The sequence below is a fragment of the Scleropages formosus genome, chromosome 24 (assembly GCF_900964775.1).
Source record: "Scleropages formosus chromosome 24, fSclFor1.1, whole genome shotgun sequence".
Taxonomy (NCBI): domain Eukaryota; kingdom Metazoa; phylum Chordata; class Actinopteri; order Osteoglossiformes; family Osteoglossidae; genus Scleropages; species Scleropages formosus.
In genome coordinates this window covers 19,944,951-19,971,135 of record NC_041829.1, presented here as the reverse complement: position 1 = coordinate 19,971,135, position 26,185 = coordinate 19,944,951, and the positions used below count along the sequence as shown (strand labels likewise).

The 26,185-nt window shown below is 44.5% G+C and overlaps 1 protein-coding gene across 1 annotated transcript in view; it reads left to right on the top strand.

The window, feature by feature from the left end:
- zcchc24 (zinc finger, CCHC domain containing 24) overlaps positions 1-26,185 on the top strand; it is a 44,256-nt gene extending 18,071 nt beyond the window's left edge. Inside the window, exons 3-4 of the mRNA XM_018761092.2 lie at positions 14,765-14,929; positions 21,145-26,185. Coding sequence (XP_018616608.2) covers positions 14,765-14,929; positions 21,145-21,258 — 279 coding nt within the window. The 3' untranslated portion in view covers positions 21,259-26,185. The remainder of the gene's footprint in view (positions 1-14,764; positions 14,930-21,144) is intronic.

Below are 26,185 nucleotides of genomic sequence, written 5' to 3'. Positions count from 1 at the left end.
GGTTGCAATGACCGGCTATAAAACAAATTTACTGTGTTTTTCCCCAATTAGGAACACTACAGAGGCCTACCTTGAAGAGCCAACATCAGAAAGTCATTAAACTATTGAAAAGATAATCTGAACAAATGCAGAATAATAATGTTGTCTTTGCCCTGCATTTCACTGGAAGAAAATAATTTCCTTAAGATATCTAAACATTCCTCGGTTTAATTTGTGGGACGATTGGCTTCTCCTGGCAGGCGATTCCACAGACTCTCGCTGAAAGCCACAGCTGCGGTAGGAGTTCGAAAAAGTAATTTTCCAGGAATTTTGGAATTCCATTTTCAGACAACAGTGGTTTGAATACATCATTGTCAAGAACGGGCATTATACTCATGTGTCTATACGCTCCATTATACATCGAAGCACTTATAAAATGCGATTTCTTTCACGGTTTTGCAGAATTGCGATCATGTCGTTGGTTGGCTCCGTCTCTTCCCGTGCACCAGTGGATACGAATCACCAAATACTTCTCATTTCGCAATCGCACTTATGTTTCGCTGTCATTTTAGGGTTGCGGCTGAACGACTCATATATTTGAGTTCTGCTCTACAGCAGCGCAGCCGGCGAATGCGGTGATCAAACACAGGATCGCACTGGTAGTCGACGTGTTGAGGGGAAACTGTCCGGCGTTACAGTTTCGCCCCAGACGCCAGATATGATCCTGTGATATTAATAAACTGATAAAAGTTTACCTACAAGTCTATCTACAGGACTTAATCATTCGCTACACAGCAGCCAGACTGCTACGCTCTTGCACATCTGCCCGCTTGGTGGTCCCACACACGAAAGATAAAGCACGAAGGTTGTCGGTTCTGGCTCCGTTGTGGTGGAACGACCTCCCCCTCTCACTCAGAACTGCTGAATCTCTGTCCACGTTTAAAAAGGGTCTTGAAACTCACCTCTTCTGGACTCACTTCGCCCACCCTTTACTCAGCTACTCCTGTAATGTAAGACAAATGTTTGTATGTATCTGAAAAAAAATTATTACTAGGAAGGTGATCAGGAACATCGATATTCGGATAAAGTTTTATGCAGCTGCTCGTGTGATGAACGTTGGTTCATATGGTGGAGAGAAACAAACTAACTGCCCTTAAGAATCACACGTCTGCATCTAAGTGTCTTTTCTTGCTCATGTAATGGACACATTGTATTTTCTATGAGATGTTCCTCGCTTTGGAGAAAAGTATCTCATACATGTACATGTACATGTAAAATGTAAAAGGATGGGAGTATTTCCACCACTTGCCGAGTCATACATGTCAGGCCTTTCTCCGTCTAGCCCATCCGTGTGTGGTTTCGGTGCATGGCTACACTGTCTTTACTTTGCCTGTGAGCGAATTGAAATATTCACATACTTATGAATAACAAAAGGTAATGTTGCCATTTTAGGGACAATCTGACACTGCATCTGTTCCAAGGGCACCGGGCTCAGCGCAGGTCCCCCACAGCTGCCACGCATCCTTTTCAAAATCACCCGGTGCTTATTAGCTTAATGATGAATTTCTGCACATCCTCCAGAAACATTACAAAGGTGAGAAAAGGAGGTTTTGACAGAACCCACGAATATGCAGTTTTGGTCAGATTTATTCAGCTCGATTAGCTGGTTCTCGAAATGGAGAATGTCTTCCAGTCATTAGCAGAATTTTGGTCTTCAGCGTTTCTTGGAAATATTAATGCTAAGCAAGGTCCTAAGAAGTCTTTAAGAGTAACAATTGCGGGTTTCTTTCATAATACACAAAATGTTTGTGCACATTTCATAATATGCTTTTGATTTTATTCCAGCTGCTCATTTCAAACTAACGTTGTGGATTAACTCTACATGGTAAAATGTGCTTTTGATTTGGAGAAGAGACGTAGTGCATTGAATGCATCTCTCATCTTTTCCCTTTCTCTTCTGCTTTCACGGGGCGCCTGTAAATTACAGGAATTTACCTGGGTAACTGTTTTACAAGCATTCTAAACCCCAAAATTTACCAAGAGAAGCCCATAAATACATTCTCCGGGCTTTTGTCTTCATTTCTGGTGCCTCTTGACAGACGGAAAGGTGACGTGAACAAATAGGCGTTGTGGAGCACGAGTCTCGTCCAGCTCCTTCCCCTGTATTCCAGGGCTGAAGACGGGGGGGGGTACATTTTGAAAAGCCGTTTTGATTTATTAGCCTTCACTGAATTCACCACAGCTGTCCTTAGTTTTCACACGAGCAGTGAGAGAGACAGGGACTGGGGGGTGGAGGGGGGCTTCTCAAATAACACGGAGAACTGTCTTTCCTCAACTTGGGGAGTGAATTTTCTTCATGTGGTGATTTTTTAAAAGATATATCTGGACTTTATCATTTCCCAGATGTTTGCCATGAGTGATGGTGGTAAGGCACACCAAGGGGCTACAGCTACATCTGTCACTTTCTCCTAGAACATGCCGGAATTACTCAAGTCTAATGGACAGTATTGCTGTGGTTACAGAAGAACGTCAGGACAGTAATATTTTCTTCCTTGCATTGTTATAAGTTATTGTCAAAGGGCTTTCTTACACACATATTATTCATGTAGTTGTGTGTAAAAGTCGAAGCTTTAAAAGAATGTCAAAGCAGTTGAAATCAGTTCTGTCTCCTTGTGGTTCACTAATGGTTTGGACTATTGTGGTTTGGGGAAAATTACGTTCAAAAAGTTCAAAAGGAATGTTTTCATTCCTTGTATTATTTAACTTACTGAAAGAGCCTTTGCGAAATATTTTCTTCATGTGATTAAACATGCCAGGCTGCTTTTGAAAAATGGCAAAATGTGAAATGAATACAAGTGGATACAGTGATAGTACATGTACACATTGCATTTATATATAAAACCTTTTACTCAGATCTAACCCTAATTTTTACCTTAGGAGTCATTTGCGCCCAACCACCACACATTTTTCCACATAATGTATTGATTCACTCCATTGTGACATTACAAAACAAAAAATAGTTCTTCAAAAAGTCACCTTGGACAAATATGTACAATATGATAGTAATAATGACAGAAATAATAATAGAATGAATGAATATATGTAACACTTCTACAAAGAACTTAAAGGACAATAGAAGAGCTGGTATAACATGACTGTTTCGGTCCTAAAATGAAAATAGTAGTACTCAGATGGGTATTTGTTTTAGTAACTCCTAGTAGTTAGTTAATAAGTTTCACAGCTGTATATTGATTCAGCTGTGTGCCACTTAATCACAAAACTGGGCAAAATTGCAATCTTGATAATAGGGCACACTCAACTCAGCTCAATACAACTCAACTCAGCTCAATACAACTCAACTCAACTCAATACAACTCAACTCAGCTCAGCTCAACTCAACAGACTCAACATTCCAACTGTTTGAGTTGGTAATGAGAAAAACCACGAGCGAAAGAACGTCCACTACCGGCTTAATTAGCTGCTGCAATTAAAAAAAAGAGACTTTTTTTTACAAGTGATTGCAGCCATGGGTGTTTCTGCATTCCCAGAAGAGAGCAGTAAGGTAAAAGGACATTATGGTCCCGAGATACGTTACGCTCGTATGTGGCCTGGTAACAACCGCACACAATAGGAGTGTTTACCTCGGCAGTTACTGCCCGGCAACAGCAGTCGCTAGCGGACAAAATAAGCGTGTGCCTACCCCAGGCTGCCATTTCCTCTCAACACACCATGCTCTTATATGACACGGACGGGGCACGTTGGCATTTCCAGCAGTCCTTAACTGCTATATTTGACTCGTCTTGTTCGAAAACAATGGCTATAGCCTGTGTGCACGATAAAGCAATGAGGAGAACTGGTATTTTAAGCAGCTGTGTTGTAAGAGTGCTGTCTTTAAAGCAGTATTGAAACAGGGTTTCTTTTGTTTTGATTTCTTTACGCAGGTGAGATATTAATGAGAAACGTTTGCTCTACACCTTTGGCCTATTATCTCGTGTTTGGAAGAAAAACACTTTTAGGAAACGTGACACTCCCTGCAATCCTAGCAACCACAAAGCATGAGACACATGTCAAATCTCTACAGATTATAGAACTCCCTGATGTAATGCCTTCAAGACAGACTTTTGCCATTTACTAGGGGTGTAGTGGTTTGCTAATGTGCTCAGTTGAAATTATTGTAATAAGAGCTACACACCCAGTGCTCCGCACACAGGAAGCAGCATGTTATAAAAGTACCGTAGTTTTTGTCCTTGTTTCTCTAAACTTGCTGTCCCGTTTTGGACCACGTGATGACTGATATCATTCTTCAACTATTCCAGTTTAAAACAAAACTCAGGTCTCGCTTCACAATGTTGTGATGACTGTGCTCTGCGTTCTGGCCAGTTTCATCACACAGCTGTTATTATGATGAATAATAATAATAATAATAATAATATGCTGTGTAGCTAACACTTTTAACCACAGCAGCTTACAGTCTTTGACTCGTTCAACAGAGGAACAGATTCGGGACCTTGATAAAGGGTCCCATATGAGTACCATGGAGATGGGTTTGAACCAGCAGCCAGCAGGTTAGAAGTTCTTGTATTAAGTATCCAGTATTACTGCAATTGTTATGCATGAAAGTGTCAAGAACGACTCATCTCGCTTTATGTACCGGTGCCAATGTTTCTATACACACGGATCATGGCGAAAAGACCAGCGTGCAGGATGCACTGGTGATGGCAGTGGCTAACTGTGATTTTACTACTAAACTGATCATAAACATCTGTGTTTAACATTTTAAAGGGTCGTTTTGTGTGAAACAGACACACTTAATTTAATTCGAATTTAAGCAAGACTGCAAGAGGAAGGGACATTTTACATGCTTCATTTTGATACTGTTTAAAATATATCATAGCAAATCATGTACGGTCACTGCTTTTATACTACGTGTTGTAGATGTACCTGGAACAACCATTACCAGTTACTGTGGAATCAGTACCAGGACGACCTGCTTTCGACATGTAATAATTCAGCCTGCAGAGTCTGATAGAAAATAAATGATTTCTTCAACAGGGAAAAAAGCTGTTATTTGTATGAAAAAACAATTTTAGTTTTTCCCATAGGCTGTCCATTCATGCAAGGTGTAATTCTGTGACGGCGGAACAGAAGTGTACACCAAAACATGGTGAAAGGGGTGAAAGAATTTTTACAAGCACGTGTGTTTCGCGGTCCTGTGACTGTAGGAGCCTGTCGGCCTACAGGTTCACTTAAGAGCCAAAGTCCAAAGTGGCCGTGGTAAAATAGATTAAGTTCTGGCAGCAGTAACGCCTCGTGTGTGCGCAATGATGTCACCACATTTTATACCTCAATAGTGTGTATGTATATTTACCTAGAGCCACAGCAAATTCCTTGTGTGCGTCAGCACACTGGCCAATAGAACTCATTCCGATTCTATATATACTGTGTATATATATATATATATATACACACACACACACAAACACACAAGTAAATTCATTTAAATATTTACTTACTTTAATTATGGTACTATATGTACAGTGAACTCACAATAACGTCCTGTGTTTATTATAGAAAATCCCAGGATTTTACATCGGATGAAACAGCTGCACGTTCCTCAATAGCACTCGCTTGACAGCGAACGACCGAAGCTTGAGGTGTGTTTCCTTACTGTGTGTGTTTTGCCGTATTATCTTCACTCGGACCTACATGCGAATCAGTTTGAGCGGAGCCTTACAAACGCATGCTTTGGTGCTTTCCTTTCGTTGACGTGACTGCCGACATCCGATTTCACGGACGCATCAAAGAAAAATGTCAAGCAGCGAACTCTTACCGTGGTAAAAGCATGATTACGGTGATGGGCAGCCTGTGCTTTCACACATGTAAATGTGGATGAATTAAGCTGCCACGGCGTGTGACAGTATGTGTGCACGGTTCACATGTGTCTGGCACAGATTTTTCGACGTGTGGGCCGAGGGTCCGAACTCAACGGAGCGGAGGAGGACTTGGGTTTGTTAGCCCCAAGTAATTGACCACACGGTGTCCAAGGGTTTCTGTGTTCTCATGTTCTCCGGACTGGCGTCCCGCGGGAGCCGAGCAGGGAGCTTCCAGCTCCGAGGACCCCATTGTTTACACTAATGGTTTCCAGATGCTGGCGGGGGAGCGGCCAACATCCCCAGCTTCTCTGCCAGCAACCAGGAAACGGTCCAGAACTATCTGCAATACTTGGAAAACATGGCTGTGCTTCGTATTAACCCAGAAGAAAAATGTCGAGGCCGGGTCTACGCCGAGTTTCAAAACTGATTAAAAACAACAATGTTACCGTGGAAGTGACAGGTTTTTTTCCTTTCTAAATTTTCTATTCGGAAAACAGCAGCGAAAACGGAGAAACAACGTATTTCGCCACCCCAATCCCAGTGCGCCGATTTAACGAAGAGGGATGCCGCAATAAGACAGTCGAGGCACTTTTGCGGTGGTTTGTGGATTCATGACCATTTTCTTACTCGCGACGACCGCTTTGGAATCCAGGCGTGCCGAGGCATACGTAGCGGCCGAAACGTGAAAACGAGCCAGACTTTGAACAATAAAGAGCAGCGAAAACTCCGTTAATGATGGATCGCGCTTCTTCCTTATAGCGTATCACGTTTACACTGTGTGTCCGGTCACCTTCCCAGCACACGCCCTACATGAACACGATGTCCCGTGACAGGGGACCCAAACGCTTCCTTCGCTCGCCCCTGCAGGCCTGCCGGTGTTCTTTTCTGTAGGTTTATTTACATCCGCGAGGGTCTTTTCGGTCTGTGCGGCTGCTCTCGGTTGTCGGGGGAGGTCCTCTGTTCTGCAAACACAGCGACATTGTGCGAGGCCAAATTTGTCCCTTAGCGGCCCACCTGTTTCCCCGTTCGTCCCTTTGCGCCGAGCCAGTAAAAGGGACAGCTGCGTCGGGCGCCGCGCATCCGGGGAAGCCGGGAACACTGGGCCCATTTAGCCCAGGCAGCACCTGATTGAAAGTCCCGCATAAAGGGCGGCCTTTTGCACGGGGTGCGGAACTCGGCGGTTGCGGAGAAACGCTCGTCCTGAAGGCGCGGGGACGCAGCTGATGGACGACAATGCGATTCCTGTCGTCGCGCGTTCAGCTGTCTTCGCTGGGGAACGCTGTCCTCGGCTCCACGGAGCGCGCGTCTCTCGTGCGGGAGCCCTTGCGCGGCACGCCAGTCTACCTTCGGCACGCTCAGACGGCAAAACGATCGTTATGAAATGAGGCAGGTGGTCAGAAATTGCTAGAAGAACAGGCTTTCCATGACCGTTTCACCAGGAGTCACTGCACTCAGTTTTTAAGAGGTACATTTTACTTTGTACTTGTGTGCTGTGTGAAACACATTTTGTGTGGTGTTGCCTGCTAAACTCAGGTGGATGAAATATCTAAATATATACAATTAAATTGCCAATTAATTGCAAAACGGAGCGAAACTGCAACCTCGACAATAGGACACATTCAACTCTTAATAATAATATATTACATAGCGTATAGTATCAATGTAAATAATATAAAGAATAAAAATATTCATATAAATATGAAATAAGAAATAGCTACTGTAAAAATATACTTTTGCTTCTTATACAGCAGGGTAACGTATGATGTTACTTGAGTTATGGGTCCTGAGGAAGTTTCCGGAATGAGATTTTTACACTTTCCTCACACACTTCAGTTTTGAAGCTCAAGCTTCTGTTCTGGGAAAACTGGAGAACTTTGTCAGAATTATGAAAGGAAGGAAAAAGAGACAAAGACCAAAAGCATCACATGACACCACTTGTTGCCGGCCTGTGAAAAAGCAAAGTACTGCGGAGATTTCAAAGAAACCTTTTCAAGCCACTGTTTAAATATGTCACATTACTCTGGCTTTAAGGCTATCAAACAGTGGCGAATCCTCCCGAAACGTTACGATTAATGTCTTTTTTATTCTAATCACAGCTTCCTCTATCGCCAGTTATGTCGGCAAAATATATTACGGGAATGTAGTTATTAGTGCGCTTAACGCTCGTACATTCAGTCACGATTTGAGTTTCGCAAGAGATGTTTCCTTATTATCCAGGCCTCCCATTATTTTTCCACGCTTCCCCGTCGCTGTTTTGCGGCGCTCAGTGGAAAGTGACGGGCGCTCCGCTCCGCGCCCTTTGACCCCTAGCGGGCGTGCTCTTTCGCTGGTCGTTCGCGGAGAGAAAGTTGCTTCCTGCAGCAGGAAGACGGGATACGGAAGACGCGGCCCGCTCGCCGTCGTCACGGCGTCACCCTGGGGCCGAGCGGCCGCTCCCAGCGCCACGCGGTGGGCGAACGCCGCAATCGCAGGCGCGCGAACGTAGACGCTCCGGCGATCCGCTCCTTCCCCCTGCAGCCGCGCGGACTTAACTCCGTAAAAGTCTGGCTTTTTAGAGGGAAACGCGGAATTCCTTGGAAAGCGGCTCAGGGTCCCCAGCAGCGCCGCACATCTGAGCTGCAGAATCGTTTGACGGCCGAACCGAACCGCGGAGGGTTTTTGAAAGACATTTGCTTAGCAACCCCCACCCCGCTGACCTAATATATAACCTAAAACATTCAGCGTGCTTCTATCACGGGTTTAATGTTCTCTTGTATTATACAAGTGCCGCGATCATCTGGCTTTGATTTCCTCTCCCCCCGGCCCTTTACGGCTCCATCGGAGGGCCCTCTGCAGCTGGGAGCGATGACTGCGCGGCTGAGGTATGTGTCCCGTAGCCGTGCGCCGCAGCTCATTGGCCTCGGCGCCCGGACCGTCCGCGGGGAGCGCAGCTGGAGGGAGGGCCCTCGTTCCAAATCCGACGGCCCGTAGGACCCCAGGTCTACAGTTACACGCTGCGCTCCGATAGCCGCCCCATCGGCTTCTCGGTTACGTCAGGCCGAAACTATTACTCGAAATTAATTTTTTTCCAAATTGCCTGCTAAATGTCACACGATGACTTTGAGCTCTTCCCTCTGTGGTGAGGAAGCGGGTTCTGCTCTTTTGTTCAGCAATCGACACACTTTCACCGAGTGGATATCTGTCCGTTTTCTCGTTGACATTAAGCGTTAGTGCGGCACAGTCACGGTGGTCCAGAGTGCGTCCTGGAAGCACAGGGTGTGTGGCAGGGTAACAGGGTAAAGGCCGGACAGGACGCCAGGGCGCTGCAAGGCAGTTTCACACTGATTCACGCTCTCTGTCTCTCTCTCACACACACACACACACACACATACATATATATGGAATGTGCAATCTAGATTCCCCAGTTCACCTGAAACGCATTTTTTGGGCTAAGACACGCGGAACACACAAACTCCACATGGCGTCAGCTTCGAACCCGTGTCTGGACTCTGCCCGGTAGCTCTGAGGCTCCAGCGCTACCCCCAACGCCGCGAAACGTGGAGATTGAGTCAATCCCAGCATCACTATCATCAGTCAGTTATGCATCCTACAGATCCTCAGGGTTAGGGTTAAACGCGGCGCTCAGCTGGGGGTTAAACTGCCCGAAACATAGTGGGAACTCTCCGAACGAGGATCTTTCACCACATGACTGCAGAGAGAAATAAATAGTGTAAAATGCCCTGTACCTATAAACATTTTTGCTGCTCGGCCACAGGAAAAACACCAATTACACACCAATTACGTCCACCGAAGCAGGGGAGGGAGCGCCGCCCTCGGAGCGTTGCACAACGTACGCGAGCATAAACAGCCACGGCACACTTTGACCCGGCCAACTGTTGTTTGAAATGTTGTGTAACCGCGTTCATTTCGCTCGTTTATCCTTCCTCGCACTTTTTAAAGCGCCCTTTTCGTTTAACGCGTCTCGGTGTCGAGGAGGTCGTTACGCAACGATTACGGCTGTCCGTTGGAGCGTTAATATTCTTCGGCTCCAGCCCAACCGTGCGACCGCAGGCGACTTTGCAAGCAAAGCAAAATGTAGGAAACGTGTGGAGCGCAAGGGCAGATTCACGGAACGGAAGCAAAACAATAAGAGTCATGAAATCCTGAAGCCCTGCGATACAGGCCGTCACGCAGTACCGTTAACTTAACAGGTCGCTTCACACCACTTATGGAAGGTCTGCAGACGGGGAACAAAGCAAGTCTGTTCCAACGATACAGCGAAACGCGAGCACGTTCTCGTACCGTGCTGTCAGTAAACGAGGTGCGGAATGGATTCCAGATCGTGCAGTGGGTTTGAGGAATGCGCACAGATAAAACTTGGCAAAGAGAGTTGCAGTGCAGTGTGACTGACTGACTGACCATGTGCAGGAAGATGTGTTCTTTAACATGTCTCGAACAGTCTCCTTGAACGGCATCATCATCTCCCCCCTCCTTCTAGTTCTGAACGATGCGGCCCGATTTCCTCCGATCCTTTAATCGGGGCAACTTGTCGCCTCTTCGCCGCGTCGACTGTCGCACCACCTCCGTGCCCTTGGGCGAACGACGTGTCCGAAGGCTCACGGGAGCGGTGCGCTGCGCTCCTACGAGTTTCACCTCCGAATGACTTCAAATTGTTATGCAGGACGGTAGAGAGAGGGGCGAGTGGGAAGAGCCGGGGGGTGGGGTGGTGGGCTTTATTTTCCCGGTACCAATCCTCTGCTCCGGCAGAATACTGGAATTGTGATGTCATGTTTTTCAGCCTGGCTTCCAACTGACAAAACAACAGGCTTGTTTGTGTGACATTCCCAAGTGCTGGTGTTCAGCTGCCCTTCGGGAATGTGGGTCGCCGGCAAATAAAAGGAGACCCGCAGGGTGAAGATCAAGTCCTCCTATGAAAGACCTTAGTTTGCACTCTCCGTGGAAGTCAAGAGCTGCGTGCTCGCTGTGTTCACAAAACATTTTCATGGGCGCCGTCTTCGGTGCGGTAACGTTCAGGTGGGGGTTTCTTTGGACGGAACAGTCGTAGAAAGCAGCCGCACCAAAGAAGACAAATATAAAGCCCGTTGAGTGACGTTATTGGGTTTTGCAGATGAATACAGTGTCTCGGTGCGTACAAGCCTGATGGACAGCAATCTCCATGGTAGTTAAGGAACCGCAAGGATGAATGGCCTGTTGGTCCGTGGCACAGCAGGTGGCACTGGTGCCTCACTCACTCTGTCAGGTTTGTTCACTTGGGTTTCCTCCAGGTGCCCCAGTTACTTCGCACAGTCCAAAGGCATGTGTTTCAGGTGAACTGGAGGCTCTACATTGCTGTGAATGCGTGTGTGTGTGTGTGTGTGTGTGTGTGTGTGTGTGTGTGTGTGTGTGTGTGTGTGTGTGTGTGTGTGTGTGTTGCACTGCTCTGCTCTAAGGATCAATAGATACCTGCAAGTTGCTCAGATGCTACCATTCAGGACGCCTGTGACCCTGGGGAGTCGGTTCTTAATGAGAGAAGAGCATAGAAAAAATGTACAAGAAAGATTACGAGGATGAACAAAATGTCATGGTTGTGTGACGGAGGGCAGAAGAAAACACGAGATCCTCGGAGGCCGTAAAACGTAATTAAATGAGGAGAAATCACACACGGTTATCGGTGGTCCGATTCAAAGGCCGGGGGGGGCTCCGTGCCCTGCGGTGCCACGGGGACGTGTTCTCCGCTGCATTACTTGTTGCTACTGACAGTCATCTTCCATGAACAGAAATCCCAGAGTTGGGCAGAAGGAGTTTAGTAGAACTGCTTTGGAAATGGGAGAAGGTGCCGCATTTCCAAGGAAGGATCTATAAATAAATAAATAAACAAACCCTACGTTCTCCTCCTTTTGCCCTTTTCACAAAGGAACGTTTCTGGGTGTGTAGTTTTATTCAATATATCATAGAGACAAACCTCTTGATATCCCACATAGAGTCTGTAGTGCAAAAGCATGACTTGCTGTGACATCCGACTTGTACTTTTTGTGCGTTTTCCTTACGGTTGAGAGCTACTGTGGTCCCACATTGTACCCAAGAAAGGATGATGCTGCATGACTCATAAAAGCTCCCTACGTTGGCCTGCGTGACGGATGGAAGAGGGTTTATGACTTAAAGGGTCTCGTGAATATATTCTAGGGCTCTTTTATTCTTCAGGGACCCCACCCATGCAAGAGGATTTGCTTAGTGGCTTATACAAGCTTTCAGGAGTGGATGTGAATGTCCAAATGCTAGGGGAAAAAAAGACGTACTCAACTTCTTGTACAGTATGGAATAAAGAGCTTGGATGCTCAAAAAGCCCCCGTTGCATGTAGTATGTAGAGCACGTCCATGTCAAGCTTTAAACGTCTTGTAAGAGAAACATCTTTGGGTACACTGGACGTGTGCCCTCCCATCATTGCTCGTGTCCAAACGATGGCCAATATTAACATCACTGTAAACCGGGGAGAACTTGTGTTGACAACTGTTAAGTCATTTTGTTTTGTTTCGGAGGGGGTCACCGATGACTCTTGGCGAACGAAAGGTGACGCAAGGCGCTTGGAGAAGAGTTGGAATGAAACAGATGCGAAGGATTACATTTCACATTACTCGCTGTGCACTCTGCCCGTTCAGCCCCTTCCAGCCCTTCATACGCCACATTTGGACCCAGTTATCGGTATCTCCCTACATAGCAACGGAAAACAAACGTAGGATTTTGAGGAAAACACATTAATACATTAATAGGTTTCATCCAATGCAGCAGGAACTTAGAAATAACATTTCACGGCAGAAGCAACAAAAGTCAAACTTTTTACCAGTGAAATGATTTTAGAATATCTGGCAGAAAATATTTCACACACAGTTATGGGGGATACAGAGGATGAGAAAGAGGACGGTCAACGTAAACCGCAGGAAGCATTTTGCTTAACATGTTCTCCATTAAATCTCTTGCATACTGCTTAAGAAGCCATGGAAGGTGACGAAAAAAGATGTCATCCTTTGGAGTGCTTATTGCTGGAATTGCTGCATGCAGCCAGGTTACACTGGTTTTATTTCTTGTAATTGTATATAAAAGTGAGTTACATGTTGTAATGAGCTCTAACCTTTACGTTAAATCTTTCAGTATCAGTTCTACCATTAATTTGCCATGAGATCAATACTGATTGCTAACAAGCATTTGTCTGAGATGCAGACTTTGTAGTTTCGAACGTTTAAAGTTTAAAACTCAAAGCTCCTTTTTCCAAGCCAGCTGTAAGAAAAGATAGGAGAGCAGTAGTAAACGTCCTCGGTACGGAGCGTTTAGCTTTACAAAGGTCACTACAGAGGCCTAACTTCTCCGAAACCGCTTCTCGGTATGGGGACACATGTTGGCTTACAGTATAACCACTTGCTGCCTAAAAAAAAACGGCAGTTCGAAATATCCCAACCAACAGTGTAACGTAGGTGATTTATGAAAGAGTGAATATATCCCAAGCATTACTTAATTCCTCACTAAAAATATGAACTAAGACAAATATACATTTCTGTAGTTCATATTCTTAGATATTATGTTAGATACTTGACTTGTTGAGCAGCAGCTGCGGTTTGTGATTCAGACTTTGGTCTTGAGGCCAGATTTTTCACTCTGGGGCCCAGTTCAGATTTGTACCTGGGTGTACAAAAACAGCATAGTGGTGTAAAATACCCGCAGGAATCTGGGACAAGGACCTGGTGTGAGCGGTAAAAGTAACAATTAAAACCAGGATATCATACGCACGGCTTATGTGTGACAGCTTGAAAACGCTGTAGGCAAATCAGAACGTCAATTTGAGACATGGAATAACACAAAAAACGGAAATCATTTCTGAGCTAAGCAGCCATGAATCTCCAAGTAGAGCACATCTACTCACTCTGAGTTTCCCGCCGACACGCAAATGACTTCAGCTTCGCTTAGACTAAATTTCACATAAATGTCAGTGACTGTGAAATGGAAGAGGGAGCTATGCACAAAATAAAACTAAGAAATGCTCCCAGGTAAAAAAAGAAAAAAAAAAACCTTATTTTTTCCCCAAGACAGACTTTTTACTCTATGTCAGAATGACACAAGTTTTCTTGATTATATTCTGGCAGCATCTAATTTAGTTTTTCCTGTGTCTTAAAGCACACAAATGTATTAATCCCAATAGCAGTTAAAAGTTTATGGCCATCATCACAATTTACACTCACTCTCCCGTTTCTTCAGTCAAGCAAACTATAAAATCCTAATAATAATAATAATAATAATAATACAGCTGCACTGATTTTTATGTTGTCATTGCTGATTTTTCAAACACTTTGTTTTACTTTTGTGCTACATTAACATGATGTGGTTGAAGGGGTTTTACCCAAGTTCAACACCAGCCCTTGTGCATGTCATACAGTGCTGCTTAAAGTATGTGAAGCCCTTGTGCGCCTTACTTTTACCATGATACGGTTATTTAATGGGTATCAGTGTTTCTCATGAGACAAAATAAGTGTGTAATGAGCAATTCCATATGTTGCTTTAGAGGAAATCACGTGTGCAGTAGAAACACACAAGTAGCCCAAGTTGAGCTGGTTAAACTGAGTAGGTAAGTAGAGTCAGGGGAGTAAATCACAGTCATTTGTTCATGTTATAAGTTTAACATTTAGATGTTATAGGTGTATTTTACCTAAGAATAATGACCATCGCTGGAGGGTTCACATGCTTTCAAGCAGCACTGTACGTACACAGCAGACATTTGGATGCTCTAGTCGAGTTTTTCGTTCGGAAGGTACCGGATCCCGCAACAAGCGAGCGTGGGAAAGCAGCGCCACCGCACTGCGTTGAAAGCCGAAAGCTCGTGCTCCATTTCTGTCCTCCATGTCTTCTTCCAGTTGCCTGAGCTTTTGTGTCGATTGTGTCTTCCCAGGCTCGGCCCAAGGGGGAGGGTCTCACTCCGTATCAAGGGAAGAAGAGGTGCTTTGGCGAGTACAAATGCCCCAAATGCAAGAGGAAGTGGATGAGCGGAAACTCCTGGGCCAACATGGGACAAGAGTGTATCAAGTGCCACATCAACGTTTACCCGCACAAGCAGGTGCGCAGTGCGGACAACTGCCCTCTTACCCTGTTACAGCTACCGTATGGAACCGTCTCTGTGTCCGCCTGCTCTCGGCGTGCGATTCCTTGGTATTTGGGATGGATTTCGGCCATTTGAACGCGGCAAAGTTCTTCCATAGTGTATCTCCTAAGTTCGGCGCACATCAGAATCACATCGTCCACCGCAGAGTCCACTGATACCGCGTGAAACCGCGTGAAACCGTAGCTCATTTGACATCTGAACGTTAGTGTGCTCGGACAACTCTTCTACTCCACTAATGTTTCTGCCTCCGGAAGACCTGTCCAGCATATTTCTTCTCCCATTTTATCAGTTACTTTACCCTACGCGCCAAATGTGAAAATGCAGCCTTTTGGCCGCTGCTTAGCGATTTCTGTCTTTACTGCTCCTTTTACAGCCTTTTTCATGTACTCTCCATATTGCCTTTTGATTATAAAGAGCCCTGTTATGTTACCCAGAAGGTTCTCTGTAAGCTTCACATCACTCACGTTAATTTATGGTTGTACAAGCCTCTCCCCAGGGTTTCTGTAGCTACTCAGATTTGCTTCAGAGGTGCAGTGGGGGCTTATCGCTGTGCTAACAGTTCTGTTCCCCGCCGCTCCTCCATAATTCGATCACATCCCCCTTCTACTCTCTTGGTATCATTTATGGCTACAACTGTCTCTTCTCTCCATTCTTTTGTTGTTTCATCTCATTTTCCCTCTCGAGCTCCTCGGCTACAGTGAACTCCCAGCCGACATCAGATATTTCTGCTATCAGACGGTAACCGATGCCCACGAACGTAGAGCTGTGCGCCGTAAAATTATTGAGTACTTGTTACATTATAGCATTGAATCATATTTTACAACATTACTACAATTTTCCAGTTACTTAAATAAAATAAAATTTAAAAAAAAAAAAAAAAAAAAAAACGTTTTTACCTTGGGGCCTGTTCTAAAAATTCCCATGTCACCTATGTGGCTCGGAGAGAGACGGGTTCAGGTAGAGTTTCACACGTACTGAAGTTTACATGTGTTTCCAGATGAACATATGGCAAGTTAAAATGAGTGCAATCTTCCTCCAGTAAGTTCAAACTCCCTGGAAAGCAGGACTACAGTCATATTATTGAACAGGGATGAAAATATAAACGATCCAGGTGGTAGATATGTCTCCATCCGTACGTATTTATGCATTTTTTTCCATTTGGGTATTTATTTGTGCATATAAAAACAGAGGCACATTCTTGATGTTCCTCCTAGATGCCCAGATGGATCCTGCATGCAGGTTTCGCTGAGTGAGTCCATATGTGTCGCTGACAGAAGGGTGATGTCGTGTTTAACAAGTGCGCCGGGTTCCGGGAAGTTCGCATGAATATTGTGGTGTTTGTCAAACGGTGCATGTGCTTTCCATAACCTCTGTCACACGAATATCTGAATTTGTGCAATGCCTAGCAAGCTCAAAAAAAGCCATGCAGCTGCGTGACGGCAGGTGTCAGTTGGCTGAAAATGTAAAAACTGCCGGATTTAAATTTGGCATTCCTGCCAAAAACAGCATCGACAGAAGAAAATCTATTTGGTCACTTCCTTCTTCAGAGGGGATGCGAAAGAAAAGAGGTCGGAAAACGTCCTTTTTTTTTGTCATCCTCTTGCACTTCCACTGCATTTTTAATTGTCTTGCAGGGGTTTTGAGGGGAGAGAGTTCAATGGGTACATTAGGGTTTGACGCCTCTTCGCAAGTATTAATGACAACTGGAGAGCGCTTGACATGCAACCACACTGGCAAACTCTGCGGCTTTGGAGTCTCCATGTATCTCCGCGCTTCAATCTCTGCAGAATAACTAATCAGTTCAAGGCGGCGCGGTTATTTCGGGAGGCCTAGTTGTCTTCTGACATCCATGCGAAGAAGGAGGAAAGCGTGTATTCACTGGTTGTCTGTTAGCAATTATGTTGCTTATAAAACCAAGGCCTTCCTCCAAGCACATTTCTTTTGGTTGGAATCAGAAGAGACAAATACATTGGTCAGAAACATCTGACAGTGCAGAGACATGGCCAGACAGTGAATGAAGACATCTCTGGACAACCTTGACTTAGCGCAGGGAGGACATCCTATATGTGTGTGTATTTCTGCACATTGTGGCTATTTTCCATCCTGCACTCGTGTCCCATACCTTCCATACTTTGTAGAGGGCAAATGGCTGACGTCATTCACAAACCTCTTATAAGGTTTAAGAACGCTACGTGCTGGAATAGCGGCAATTAGAAGATATGTAAACAAATTCCGACAAGAACATTACATAGTTCTCCCTCTATATGTTAGTCTGTCTTTGTTTTCCTTCGTTACCATGTCTATGTGTCCGCAAACACAACGAGAGCCATCGTTACAGCAGAATAATAATATGGATCATATGATGGATTCCATCAGTCAGAAGGGCCATGTTTAAATACGCTACAGTCATGCGCCACAGAACGACTTTCGCTTCACGGCTGAGCACGTGCGTATATAACTGTGCTCCCATAATGTTACAATGGAGCTGAAAAATCCTTATCGACTAGTGACGTCGTAGCACAACGTATTATGTGTTCACGGTGGTGTTGCTGTCAAACCTACTGCGCTGCCAGTCGTATAAACGTACAGCACATACAATTATGTACAGTGCATAATACTTGATAATGATAATAAACACCTAAGTTACTGCTTTATGTATTTACTATACTGTACTTTTTATTGTTATTTTACAGTGTATTCTTTCTACTTATAAAAAACTGTTTACTGTAAAACAGTATGTTGTGTTATGCCAGCAGCAGCATCAAAAATCTCGTGTTTACCGTGTGTGTATAAGTACACTCTATGATCAAGGCTATACCTTCTAGGTGTGTATAAGTACACTCTGTGATCAAGGCTATACTATCTAGGTTCATGTAAGCACACTCTATGATCGAAGCTATACCCTCTAAGTGTGTATAAGTACACTCTATGATCGAGGCTATACCATCTAGGCGTGTATAAGTACACTCTGTGATCGAGGCTATACCTTCTAGGTGTGTATAAGTACACTGTATGATGTTTGCACAACGACGAAATGGCCGAATAACACATTTCTCAAAATGCATCCCCATCGTTAAGCGACGCATGTCTGTATTTATATTCCTTTACATGTTTTGACTTTCGACCTTAGAATTTTGGGAGGACATTTATTGTCACGGGGGTTGCGGTGGCGCAGTGGGTTTGGCCAGGGCCTGCTGTGCGGTGGGTCTGGGGTTCGAGTCCTGCTAGGGGGGCCTGATGATGGACTGGCATCTTGTCCTGGGTGTGTCCCTTCCCCCTCCAGCCTTGAGCCATGTGGTGCCGGGTTAGGCTCCAGTTCGGCACGACCCCGCTCGGGACAGGCGGTTGTAGACATTGTACGTGTGTGTGATTTATTGTTGTGATAGTTATTTGAAAACGCATTACATTTATGCTTTCTTGACTGTTCCACAACAGTCTTCAGGCGTTTGAAGTGAGGACTCTGTCATGTGGCTGCGGTCGCTTTCTGAGACGTCTCCTGAGCGCAAGCTTTGTGGTCCGGTGCCCTTTCAGGATCGGAGAGGAAAACTGCTAAGGTTTTAGAGAGAGTCCTCTCAGCTGTGTCTGCTCAGCACAGCAGAGTCTAGTCAGAGGTCTGACAGCCTCGGATGTCTCGTCGCCGTTGTGCTGCGGTGTCCGTCCTTCATGCTCATTCTAAAAAGGGAAGCACTTGGACGTGTGTCCTTTAATAGAAAGCCTATTCCTATCAGCCAGAGAAACCTGTTCGAAGGACTGATTACTGCCCAAACTTTTTTACTTGAAGGATTTCAGCAAAACCACGATTTTGCTGTATTGGCGAGTTTTCCAATAAGTTATCATGGCTAATTGTTTTTTCACCCACCCTTTAAATGCTTGTGAGCCTCCATAGCTTAGTCATGGTAGGTTTAGATTTGTGGCGAGTGGCCACATTTCCTTCAGCTACATTTTCCTGACAGTGGTTCCCTCGCAGCTCAGCAAATTTGGAAGGAAAAAAAAATAATAAAACACTGAATTAAATATATCAACATTCCTCGCGTTTTCTTGTGCTGGTTTTCATTTTCGTCCGTGGCCTTGCCTGTACGAGTGTTTAATGCGTTCAGCAGCCTCTACGAGGAGGAGACGTCGTATTATTGTTGCCACAGCTTTAAGCGGAAAAAGCTAGGTAGAAGAGCGTGGATGAAAAGGGCTTCCTAGGAAATTGGGGAAGTTGGGTCATCTGCCAGGACACGTTGTGTCTTCTGAGAGACTTTCTTCTGTGCCAGCACTGAATGTTAAAAGGGACTTCATGGAGAAGAAACTAACTGTCTCCAGTTAAGATTTATGTCACACTCGGTCTGTTCCCAGTATAGTCCCAACCCGTCCCCTGGAAGTTCTCGCAGAAACACTGTCAGTGCAATTCAAATAAAGCTGGAACTGGAGCAGCCGCTGGCCTTGTTAACCCTACTTCCAACGTTCAAGAAATACACGTGAAACAAGAAGCAATACTAACAGTCCATTTTGGCTGCTGGGCAAAATAATGACATTTATTAGCTGGGTAAGAAATGGGCTGTTGAATTTCTTTAGCTGGTGTTTCTGCTGCAATGCAGGTTTTCAGGGAAACCTTATCAGCAGCGTTCCGGCCCAACAGGGACAAGAGTGCGTTGCCAAAACAAAGATCCTTCTGGGAGAGTTCTGTTGAAACTTATTCTGCAGTTGTTTTTGCACGAGGTTAAAGTAAATTCAGCTTAAAATTCAACACCAGGCTTGAACACTTTCTTGGAGCCAAAGTTTACATGTAATTTTACGTGTCTCGTACACTATATGAGTAATTACACGTGTTGTAGAGCTATTACCATGACCGTTGGCTGTTGTGTCACAGAGCTCTTTCGTCGCGTCCGTCAGCTCTTGACTTTTTCATTCTGAACGGTTGTGCACGTTTTTATTCCTCACATGTCAAAATGTGGCGCCTGGAATACCCCCCAAAGGGAAAAATAAGAGGGAAAAAGTGCTCTTTCTAAGTTTCAGTTCATCCATCATTTCTTTCCTTAGTCTGTTATCGGAAAAACATTTGTAAAGACATCAGTTTACCCGAGCACTGGGGACTTGTTCTACTTTTAAGACGTATTTGACTGCGACCAGAGGTGTGTTCCCACAGTGTGCGTGGGAAAAGGAGAGCATCGTGGATCGTGTGCTGATTATACTTTTCGCTCCGTGAAATCGACGTAATCCTTTGCGGTTTGTCCAAGTCGGCCAGCGAGCTAACGTGGCACACAAATGGGTTTAGTGTCGAGGGCGCTGCTAGAGAGCCTTTGAGTCCAGCCACCCACAGACTCACTTGGCCAGAGCTGATATCTTGTTATTTTAGCTCAACATACATCATGTACAGTGCAGCAGCATCTACAACGTGATCCGCTGCCCGATGGCGAGCTCAGGAGGCGGCGTCCATTCCAGCCGTGCCGGAATTTTTTTCTCGCCGTGTGCATGTTTATATCGTCAAGTTTTATTTGCGTTTAACTGTTTATGACAGTGGTCCGAAAAGTTCTTGGCCTCGAGTGGCCTTTCCAGAATTCGTAGCATCAGTTCCAAGAAAGTAATTCCCAGTGCTGTTTCCTGCGTCTCTGCAAAACGGTTTGTGTCAACAAACAGGACAGCGTTCATTTCCACTTCGATCTCGGCAAATAAACGGAAGAAGCGGACGCCTTGCACATTGCCGTCTGCAGGCTGACAGAAATTAAAATCAAAGTGTCGCGAGATTCTCCTCTAGCCTTCCACAGTGATGACGAATACAAGGAGGGTAAAATAATTTATTGCGAAAAGTGACAACTTTTATGGCGACTAAGGAAACGGAATTAAATGACTAAAGCATGCAGTCATACTAAAAGGAAGACGGAGAGAATAAAAAGTAGCATTTACAATAATTGTACTATTGTACAGGGAAACAAAAGGGCCCTTTGACGGAAAGAAATCAGTGGAATCCTATTAATACTCTTTCGGAGTTACCAGACACCAAACAAAAAAATGTATCTGTGGTGCTGTGACATTGTGGTTCCATGTGTTTCTTACAGAAAGTTCCTAAAAATCATTTCATTTTAATTGTTCTCACTATCATGCGGACATTCGGGTTTGTATCAGAGGGCCTGTTACCGACGTGATCCCCAGCTCTGACCTCAACGTTTCCTTGTTTCCCGGAACAGCGTCCTTTGGAGAAGCCCGACGGACTGGACGTGTCGGACCAGAGCAAGGAACACCCTCAACACTTGTGTGAAAAATGCAAAGTCCTTGGCTACTACTGCCGTCGCGTGCAATAATCCCAGAGCAGAAGGGCTCCCCAGCTTATCCCGCCTTTTCCGCAGCCATTCACAGGTTTACCCGCAAAGTGCTCTTTACGTAGTGAAACTTGCCAAATTTGATATGTATATATTTTAATTGCTAACAGGCCTTAAAACATCAATATTCTGAAATGTTTTTTTTTTTTTTTGTTTGTTTCCTTTTTCTGTGTGTCTGTATAACTGAAAACATGTTTTAACACTATCACTGACAGTATTGCTGCCCGTATCAGTTGCAATGGATTACCTCACTGTGGGGTCTATTGACTTTGTTTACATAATTCTTTTTCATGTTTTTTCCCTGCCAAGTGAAATATGTGGATGTGCTGAGTATTCTTAAATTTTTATTTTTGCTAATAATTTAATAAGGCTTTTAATGCCGTTCGTTGTTCAGTGGGTCAGCAGCACATCTTATCAACTGTGAATTAACTGAGGGATTATGAAGAAAGTATCCCTGTCTTGTACGTTATCTTTGTATTTATTACTGGAGTCCTACCGTGTCGTCGTCGTAGGCTGTCGTTAGGTTTTGTATTGTGCAATCGTATTATTTTAACTGGGACGTATACAAGTATTGTAACTATTTCCGTACATCCTTAGAAACTACTGTAGATTCTGTCGTAATGCTATGAGATTTTAGTCAGTGTTAGTGTGCTTGGAAATAGTTCTGTAATATTTTTTAATTATGTAGTACACTCATGTATTTCCTTGTATCCACTGAACCTTGAAATATACGCGCAGTTAATTTATATATTAGATATCAATTCATGAAAAAGCTGTTAATGGGAAAAGCTGCTGTGCAATATTTCATTTTAGAACTGAACAGCACAGTGCTACCATATAGCCAAACTCCTTTTAGTCATAATGGAGAAATTGTATTTTTATATCGATTTACAACATTATCTTAGTGTTATATTTAATGAAGAGCAGGCAGCATGTAAAGAACTCACAGCTTGGGGTTGGGCTTTGGGTGAAGCTGTAGCCCTGAGCCCAACTCAGAGCTCTTAGATCTGGACAAAGTGACGTTTCTCTATCTGTGTCGTAAATTAGACTCAACGAAGGAGGGGTGTCAAAGAGCATCGACCCCGACCCCGACCCCGACCCCAACCACCGACCACCCCCTCAGAGAGAAAGCTGCATTTGCGACTCGTATACCTGTGATTCCGGCCCATCTACTTATACAAAAGGTTGCGCTGGCAAACACAACACTCGTATTTGAATCTATATCCGATGTTTTCGAACCTTCTTTGTACATTTACGTGCTCGAGTGAGTACGCTGGCCCGTAGGAGAAACGGCTCATTTTCTTCACTTTCCATCAGCAGATGTAGACTCAGAGACAGGGAACGGATGAAAACTGCAGTGCTTTGAAGCGGTGCTTTCAACGTTACACGGTTGTGTTATTGTTTTTACTCAGGTCAACTGTACTGTTCAAGTAGGAAGCTGTCAGGTATAGACACACGACCCCGAAGCACAAACGTTCGGCCACATTCGGCGCACGGCTCGTCCTTGTTTGGACCCGTCAAGAAATGAAAGCGCAAACATTCTTTGAAAGTCACTGCGGTTCAAACCCGACTTCCCATCGTCACGGTTAGTGGGGAATTTGAATCCTGAATTGAAAAGGTTTCATTCAATGGCTTCATATTTTGATTATGACAAGTTATACCTCATTTGTGAACGAGCTGAAGTCCAGTTTTGTGTATTTGAACAGTATCCTTTTACAGCTGCGTATGAAATCTACGAGCTGCCAAAAGGCAGATGAGAATTGCCTTCACCAAATTCATCCGAATCATAATTTCTCCTTAAGTCAATAACTATAACAAGTGAAGTGCGGTTCGCTCACCGCTATGTAAGCAATGAGTAAGAGTCCACCTCGAGTGCCTTCGGAGGGCTTTGCCTGCAGCAGACACTACGCCTCCACCTTCAGTCCATAGTGTCTCACTGAGTGCAGAACATCTAATACTGGAGGTGATTCTGCTGCCTAACCACCAAGTGGTCTTTGGAAAAAGCAAACGAATAACCACAAGACAAACACTTGTCTTGACAACCAGTCACAGCCCCCCTTATATTTCTCATTCCTTGAGCTGTTCTGTAACCAAACACCTGAGATTTCCAAACACCATTTTGCCAATTTCTTTACCAGCGTAGAGACTTTGCTTGGCTGCAGACTTTTTTAAAAAAAAAAAAAAAACAAAAAAACAACAAAAAAAAAAGCTCAAAATGCTTTTCCAGACGTTATGGTTCTGGATCAGTCTGTCTCCGAAAACAAAAGGCAAAAAAGAAAAGGCTGAACAAAAAGTCATCATCAACATTTCCAATTATGTAGCCAACCGTTGCTATACAAGAGTCTTTAAATGCAGAATGTTTATTTGCAGTCATCAGGGCGAAGGAATAAAAAGCACCTTGAAATACGTGTAGTGGCGGTAGCTGATTGGAAACATCTGGGAAGTCAAGTGCCGTTACTTCACGAGTGTGGATGCTCACCCAGTTAACACACGTTTCGCCGTCTTGTGCCCCTGATACATCAGTGTGTTTGGATTATAAAACTTCCATACAAAATTGGATTATGTATTATGGAATATGGATTATAAACCTTCCATAGGGAACAGACTCAGACTATGACTGAGCAGCAACAGCAGGATGACGCCGTTTGTGCTGTTAAACTGCTGCCCGTACCCTGTCGTGTCATCCATCCGTTCATTCTCAAACATTCAACACGTACGCGGTGGTCGACTGGAAGACGATGCGCGTTTCGGAGACGGCGTCATGTGCAAATATCACTTCTCGTTGTGAAATACGGACATCTACGCCGCGTGTGGGAGAACGATCCGTGTTAAAGGTGTCCGGTGGAAATGGAGGGCGGAATTCGTAGTGGGGGGTGAGGGTTACTGCAGATCTTGACGGGTTAGGAGACAGTGGAGAAAGAGTGTGAGAAGAACGCAGAGTCACTGAAGGGATCTTGTCTGCTGTTGTGGGGATGTGATGGGGACATTCAGGAAGTTGGGTCTTGTGTTGAAAAGGCGTGACAATCATTAGTAGTGCCGAGTTCTGCTCCCTCCAGCATTTCTAAATAGAGGAGCTGCAAAAATACCTGCCTTAGAAGACAAAAAACCGAGAAGAGCATTTAAAGCAGGGTGGTCAGCTCACGTCCCAGAAGGCCGCGGTGCAGCATGACTTAGAAAGCATATTAATTAGTGCCTCATTTATACGAGGGGAATTACTGCTCCAGTAACTGCCTGCAGAGTAAGGAAGAGAGGAAAAAAACTGCAAAAATATAATGGCTGCAAATTATCACAGAGATGCCAGACTGACTAGTATTTCTCCTTTATTCCATTACACTAGTTGACTTGGACACGTAGTAAATTTTCCAACAGGCAAAAACGAATATAGTATTGTTGTCATGGAAACGCATTTGAGACTAAATGCGCTTATCTTCGACAGACCAAGCTGTTGCTTTTACTTCAGCGCACCATCGTTTTTACACTTCTGTGATCCGTGAAATCTGATTGCTGGCAGGAATGCAAAGAAGAGTTTAGCTGAACAAATGAACAACAAAGCATTAACGTTATTTTCTAACACGTTCTCTTTGTTGTGTCTTTTTATTTATTTCTAAATCGTGCAGTGATTTACAATAAGGTGTGCTGGTGATGTTGAAGCAGTGGAAGGTAATGTGAACTAACGTACACTGATGGAATGTGAAACCGCAATTGCTGGGACAGTTCGGAACATGACACGATACGCGAATGTTACTTCTACCATTAGGCGGAGTGGAGCTGGGGGGGTGATTGACGATACCGTACACTGCTAGTAAGGTTCGGGTTAGCTGTAGGAACCGTTATGGTGTGTTCGCCGTGAGCAGGACAACATGCTGTCTAAAGTAAAGAGATATTTATGGGCAGAAAAGAGGTGGAAACGTTGAGCGTAACATTTCCATTTATGAAAAGGATCTTCTCTGTACACCATCTTCTTTAACCGCATTGCATTGCAGCTGGGATCAATTTTAATGCTCTTTAATTAGAAATAATAGAAAAACGTCACACTCTGAACTTGCACCGTCTTGCCAGTGTTGCATGAGCACAACTACTTCACTCTTCGCTTGAGTTATTCTTCTGTTTTCGTGTCGGTCGGTCGGTCGGACGGATGTATGTATGTATACCGTAGCGAATCGACGTAAAACGGCAGTGGGTTTAATTCTGACAGGAAATGTGCGGGAAAATTAAATTGGAAAAAGGCATTTCCGAGCAGATCTTTCAACTGAAAATTTCCGTAAAGAACACGAAACAAACGTGTCCCCTCAACGTGGCTCGGGCCCCGGACTCAGGGGTTCTGGCTGCGTTGAGCCAGCGGAGGCAGTACGCTATTCACGGGGGGCGTTGGCGTGCCGAGCGACAGCTCTCGGCCTTTTCGCACCTGTGAAGACGAACCCATGTGACTGTGGCTTTCAAAGCCTTCTTCCTCTGGCCACTCGTAACGCTCAGGAGGGACGTTTTCGAGGAGGCAACGGGCTCCGCGGCTTCGCAAAGAGCGGCAAAGTGTTCGTTCCCATGTCTGAAGACAGACGTAATTGCTTGCAGATGCATTTGCCTTGATACATATACTTGACTTCTTACAAGAAATCCTTTGCATTTTCAATGAACAATGTATGTATTTTGGAAACCTCTCTTGATGTTAACATTTCTGGATAGATTGCAAAAAGTAGAAGTGGTTTTCCCCAGAAAGAGCTTTGCAATGATTTTTGTATGTATATATTTGAAGGCCATCATTTACAGAATAGTATATTAGGTGTTTTTAAATATTATATTGCAATATCAAAGCTTTTTCTTAAAAAGGGCCTGTTGTTAAAGTATAAACAAAGCTGGGAGTTTTTTCAATGTTTTACAATCTGAGGGTATATCCTACAGAAAATATTTATGG